Source organism: Dipteris shenzhenensis, chromosome 20 (assembly GCF_047967505.1).
Source record: "Dipteris shenzhenensis isolate YYH24624 ecotype China chromosome 20, Dip_SZ_1.0, whole genome shotgun sequence".
NCBI lineage: Eukaryota > Viridiplantae > Streptophyta > Polypodiopsida > Gleicheniales > Dipteridaceae > Dipteris > Dipteris shenzhenensis.
This window is the reverse complement of record NC_141615.1, coordinates 24,095,701-24,101,767: the sequence shown is the minus strand read 5'-3', so window position 1 is coordinate 24,101,767 and position 6,067 is coordinate 24,095,701. Positions and strand designations below refer to the sequence as shown.

The window sequence follows — 6,067 nt, the reverse complement described above, 5'->3', positions numbered from 1 at the left end:
TTTGGAGTCTGCTCTTGTATATGTTCTTTCTCTACTGCCCTTTTCTAATAACTGGTTAGCTGCATCACCAATTTTGTGTGGGAAGGGAGATGGCATATGTTCAACTCAGAGTTGCTGTTTACCCCAAGAGATGAAGGGGGAATTTGTCTGACCAGGATGAAGGCAAAAAATGATGCATGAAGTACCAAAAAATTGCTGCAGTTAGGAGGCAAAAAAACCGTGGGCAAAGATGGCACGCAACTGATCTGTAGGAACGCACCAGGAGGAATCCTTTCTCCCTGGCAAGATCTTATTTTGTATGGCCGCGCTTTTAGAGAACCTCAGTTTGAGGTTCTAACAAGACTCCTCCAGGTATGGAAAGCTAAAGCGAGAGGTTTTTCATGGGCAGGACTAAGATCGCTTCATGTGGACGCTTCCCTTGGTAGATCTTTATGGTTAACTGACTGGGCGTTCAAGGACAGTCCTGCAGTGATAGAATCACATCCAAGGATGGCAGCTAGACTGTTTAAAAGAGACTTGACCACCTTCAGACAAATATGGGATCCAGGAGAAAGCAGGTGGATGGAACCTGATCGAGTAGCCAGGATTTATGGCTTACGTACGTAGAATCAGAGACCCAGGCAATTCCAGAGCTAATAGAAAGAATAAGAGATGATTGGCCAATGACTCACATTTTCATAGAAGCTGAGGATTTCAAAGGTTTTTCCTGTTGTACAGGGAAAGCCTTTCACAAACTTACACTGCATGATTTCAAAAGCAATCAGAGCAGCAATGTTCCGTGGCTTGCGAAGAAACAATGGAGATTCCATGCCCTTGCAAATAGAGTTGACACATGGGACCGAAGACTCAGGAGGGTCTGGAAAGCGACCTCCTCTTTCAAACTCAACTTCATTTTATGGAGGGCTTTAGTGGGTAAGCTACCAGTCAAAGAGAGACTAGCGAAATGGAATCCGCAAATTCTGCCTTGCTGCTCTTTGTGTGACAGATTCAAAGAAACCCACATGCACTTGCTGTGGGAATGTCCATCTCCTGCGAACTGAGAAACAGTGAAAAAGAAGCTGAACAGTTTGGGGATCACATTCAAGTTCAAGTGGAAGACGGTGCTTTTGGGGGACAGGGACGACCAAAACGACATGGTCTATCAGATGTTTCAAATTATTAGAGCTTTAGTGTTAAAGAAAATCTGGAGCCACAGGAACAGAATTGTTTTCTTGATTGTCCCTTACATGTAGGTTTACTCAATCCCCCACCCTGCATATAGGCATTTTTTATGTCAGTATGCTGAGTTGTCAAAGCATCATCTGAATCAGTGTATTGTTCCTGCAAGCTGTTATAACAGCCCTCTTTCTCTTGATATCCATATTCAGTTCCATCCCAAAGAATCCTTTGACATTGCAACTGCAACAGCCTGACAATGTTGTCCTTGGTTTGAGGGCATCGTTTGATGATACTAAGGCATAATATGTCTGCATGCTAGGAAGTGGCATAAATGTATCATATTGACTCCTAGCCCTCATGTGAAAGAAAGGAACATGGCTGGGCTGCATCACCAGCAGATGCAAGTGTATTGTCAAGTGTTCGCTTTCATCCTTGTGTGTGACATAAACCCACTAGGCATCATCGAACCAACTATAATTGGATGATTTGGTCTGCTCCCATTCCATACAATGCCATCTCTTTCACTTGCATTTCTGTCATGTTTGAAAACTGAGTATCCAAGCTTCAGCAATCATCATACAAAACTGTGTCTTGCTTGCAATGCACTACATTGGGAAACGCTTGGAGAGCACCTGAAACCTGATGCAAGACAATCTTCTCCAAAAGGGAGAACACCAGATGCAACAAATTCATTGTAATGGATTACCACAAAGGTTTGAGTTAAGTGTACTTATCTCCCGTTTCAACTTGTAATCTCTGACATATGGCACCTTGCCTGGCCCTCCAGTAGGACCAGGCCTTATCTATGGTGATGAATTTGAAAAATAGGAATTTGGATGCCTGCCAGGTGCATCCTTTGGTGTGGGGACCACGTTGGAAGCCAACTTTGTGAAAATCTGATATGGGCTGCTGCAACGAGACCCCCCCAAAATTGCAGCCCTTGGCTTCTAATTTGCACAAGAATGTGCAGTCAAAAGTGTAGGTCTTTCCCTTGGAAAAGGCCTAAGAATTGTGCTGCAAAATGCTGATATGTAACGTTTCAAAGTCAAGAGCCTCAACTTAAGTGTCATGAAGCGGCAGCATAATAGTGGCCCCAGAATCTGACTCAGATAGGCTGTAAAAACCTCCCAAATGAACTGCTGCTGCTGCTGTTTTTCCTTGTCTTCTTCTTCTTATTTTGGCTCCGAAGCACTTCACCCGACCAGCTACGGCAAACAGATTGGAGCAGATTTTGAGGCTGTACCGGATTTCCCTTTCCACTACTCCACCTTGCAAATACCCCCACGTTCTAATTATCCTAATCCCCACTAACTTGGCCAGCTTTTGGCATTCATTACAGCTGCTAGCTCAACCCTTATGGATTTCTACTCCATGACTGGTTAGTAAAGATTCTAGCTCACCGGCTACACCATGACTGTAAAGGCTACTCCATGACTGTAAAGGCAAGTTGCTCATCCTGCTCAATGTCATCCTACTAAATCCACCTCACTTACCATTCTTGCAGAAGCATTTCAAATAAGAGCGACACAGGCTATTGTGGATGCACAAGCATCACCATTAGTGCCAACGAGCACATGTCCTCCCTTGAAGACATGAAAGCAGTTTGCATGTCTAACTTGCTCTATCTATGCAGTCCTTACAAGCCTGGAGAATTTTAACAGCCTAAGTGTCCTCTTCGGTGTATCCATTGTGACACTAGCTCACTGAACCTTTCTTTACATCAATAGGTGTCTCCTTCCACACCATGCAAATGACGAAAACAACCTTTGTCCTCTTTTAGGTTTAGATATATATTTTTTCTTTGGGAATGTATTGGCTCGCCCACCAAAAAAGAATGCACAATACCATCAATGTCCGTCCACCAACTATGCCCCCGCTTCTTCCGTGCTTGCTCTTTCACTCTCATCGCCTCCACTTTCTTCTCTTCCTCCTGCATGTGAGCATCTGCATAGATGTTAGACATCAAAATATAAGCTGCTTCATCCTTTTCATCCAATTGCACTGCATGTTCGAAGGCCAGTCTTCCAAGCTCCACATTACCCCACTTTCGACAAGCAGCCAACACCGTAAGCCACACCACGACATTAGGATGGAAAGGCATCTTTTTCACCATTGCTACTGCCTCACGTAATTGGCCTGCACGGCCAAGGAGATCAACCATGCCAGTGTGGTGCTCAATAGTTGGACTGATGCCATAGTCTTTGCTCATGGACTCGAAGTACTTCTGGCCCTTATCCACTAGACCCGTGTGACTGCAAGCCTTTAGCAAAATAATGAATGTGATCCCATTTGGCTTTACCCCTTCTCCTATCATTCTCTCCATGATATTAAAAACAGTTTCACTTTCTCCTAGCTGGGCATATCCTGCCATTAGTGCACCCCATGACACTACGTCTTGAACTGGCAGCTTGTCAAATGCTTCCCATGCTTCTGCAAGCACTGCACATTGGGCGTACATATCCACTAAGGTGCTGCCAAGAAAAAAATCTATTTCCAGCCCCTTTCTGGCAATGTCAGCATGTATTTCTCGACCCATGTCTATGGCTCCTATGCTTCCACAAGCTTTCAAGCTCCAAACAAAAGTGAAAGCATCTGGAGAGAGACCCTCCATTTGCATCTGTTCAAGACAGTCTAGCACATCCTCACCATGCCCATGCTCAGCATATCCTGCCATTAGTGCATGCCACGAGACCTCAGTTCGAACTGGCAACTTGTCAAAAGCTTCCCATGCTTCTGCAAGCGAGCCACACTTGGCATACATATCCACCAAAGTGTTGCCAAGAAAAATATGTCTTTCCAACCCCTTTCTGGAAAGCTCAACATGTATTTCTTGGCCTTTGTCTATGGCTCCTATGCTGCCACAAGCTTTCAAGCTGCAAACAAATGTGACAGCATTTGGAGAGAGACCCTCTAGTTGCATCTGTTCGAGACAGTTTAGCGCTTTCTCGCCAAGCCCATGCTCGGCATATCCTGTGATAAGTGCATTCCACAAAACCTCATCTCGAACTGGCAACTTGTCAAACACTTCCCGTGCTTCTGCAAGCAAGGCACACTTGGCATACATATCCACCAAGGTACTGCCAACAAAAATACTTCTTTCCAGCCCCTTTCTTGCAATCTCAGCATAAATTTCTCGGCCTCTTTCTGCATTTTTCAGCCTAGTACATGCCTTCAGTACGGCCACAAAGGTATACGTATCAGGATGTACAGAATCCTCTTGCATTTTCTGGTAGAGGTTGAGAGCATGCTGTGGTTCCCCACACTCAATATAACCCGAGATGAGAGAAGTCCAAGAATACACATTCCGATCAACCAGCTTGTTAAAAACCAGCTGAGCATTGCACATGCTTCCAACTTGAACCAACATTGCAACAAGGTAGTTGCCAAGTGATCTATGATCTTCCAGCCCTATTTTGCACATGTAGCAATACAAGCGGTTGGTATACGCTCGATTTTTTAATATTCTGCATTTATGCAAGACGGACGTAAGGTTCTGAACTGAAAGCGGCTGGGGCATTCGTTCCATAGACGTCAGGGCCTCTTCTAGGCTGAGCGTTTCCCAGCCAGTCTTCTTGCACAGTTTTTGTGCCTTAGATTCGTCCACCTTTACTCCAGACCTGAAACTAACTCTACCACCCTCCACACGCTCTTCAGCCAGACAAATGGATGCTTTGGCATTTTTCTCGACCGTGTCTTTAACCCAACCTGGATTGTATGGACCGTCTATCCATTGCGACTCCTTCGTAATCTTATGTCTCAAATCTGGAGATCTTGAGCTTGTCTGTTGTCAAGATTCACAAGAGACTCGTCTGATTAGCCAATACAACTTTATATGAGCAAATCATTCAGTTCAGACTCGTCGCACACTTACTTTGCTGTCTCGGTTGTTGTAGTTCTTCCATAAACGCTCGGTCCCTGATCTACCTGCGAAGCATGAGCACAATTCCGAGGCGTCAAGCTATTAAGCAAATTAGCCATGTGGTAACACATTAAAATTCAATCCCGTTTTCTCAATTTGAACCGTTGCGAGATAAGGCAGTACCTGAAGGCAAAAATTCTTCGACCAATGCTCCACTGAACTGGGGGGAAGCCATGAGAGGGTTGTGGCTCGATTGGGTGGACAGATGAGCTGCGAGCCAGTCGGAGTGTGGATCTCCACGACGAAAAGAGCTCAGGCCACGCACCTGAGCGTCGATAGGACTACATAGTTTCGTTGAGGTTGTATGACTCCTCCTGTATAGATGTTCATCGTAGAGGAAACTCACTAAGAGAGAAACATGAGCCCAATTACATGAGTGCCAGCTAGTGTAGTTGCAAGCTCCGTCTTGGTCGAAAATGTGTGCGTGCGTGTCCCAGTCAATCCCCGTGGGCACTTTAAGGAGAGGTTCCACGTGGCATTCCTATGGATATGCCACGTGGTGCTTCAAAAATACACTCGCTATGCAGCGTGGTGCACTCTCTCTATCCCTTTCTGTTCACAAGAAAGAAAGGAAGAAAGAAATAATGCAAACAAATCTACGTTTTTGAAGCGTTACATCCAAGAAGGGATGGATTCTACCCAAGACGCAATGGCAGCTACGCAAGAAAAAAATGATTGGAACCTGCGAGTGAAAGGCAATTGGTCTTTGCGAGGAACTAGCAAAGAAGCAGAAGCTGTGAGCAAGGAAGCTGCAAAGACTACTTGATTGAGAAGCATAGCAAGAGAGGACCAAAAGGTGTGAGCGATTGGCAAGTGAGAAGGTGACTTGACCCAGAAGGCAACGCAACAAAGGAGACTCGACTTAGAAGCATAGCAAGAGAGTTCCAGGTATTTGAAAATCGGATGAATTTTTTTGCAAACAGAAAATCGTGGTTTCCTTCATATTTTCTCTGCTAGCTCTCCTCCGTTGCAATGCGCCCGCAAGCTTTT

At 45.1% G+C, this 6,067-nt stretch overlaps 1 protein-coding gene across 1 annotated transcript; it reads right to left on the bottom strand.

Moving 5' to 3' along the window:
- Positions 1-666: 666 nt before the first annotated feature.
- LOC147889439 (pentatricopeptide repeat-containing protein At1g06140, mitochondrial-like) lies at positions 667-5,532 on the bottom strand. Its single transcript, XM_087391688.1, has 3 exons — positions 5,201-5,532; positions 5,030-5,082; positions 667-4,939 (listed from the first exon to the last, which is right to left on the bottom strand). The coding sequence occupies exons 1-3, from the start codon at positions 5,250-5,252 to the stop codon at positions 2,879-2,881; spliced, it is 2,166 nt and encodes a 721-aa protein (XP_087247814.1). The 5' UTR covers positions 5,253-5,532; the 3' UTR covers positions 667-2,878.
- Positions 5,533-6,067: the final 535 nt, after the last annotated feature.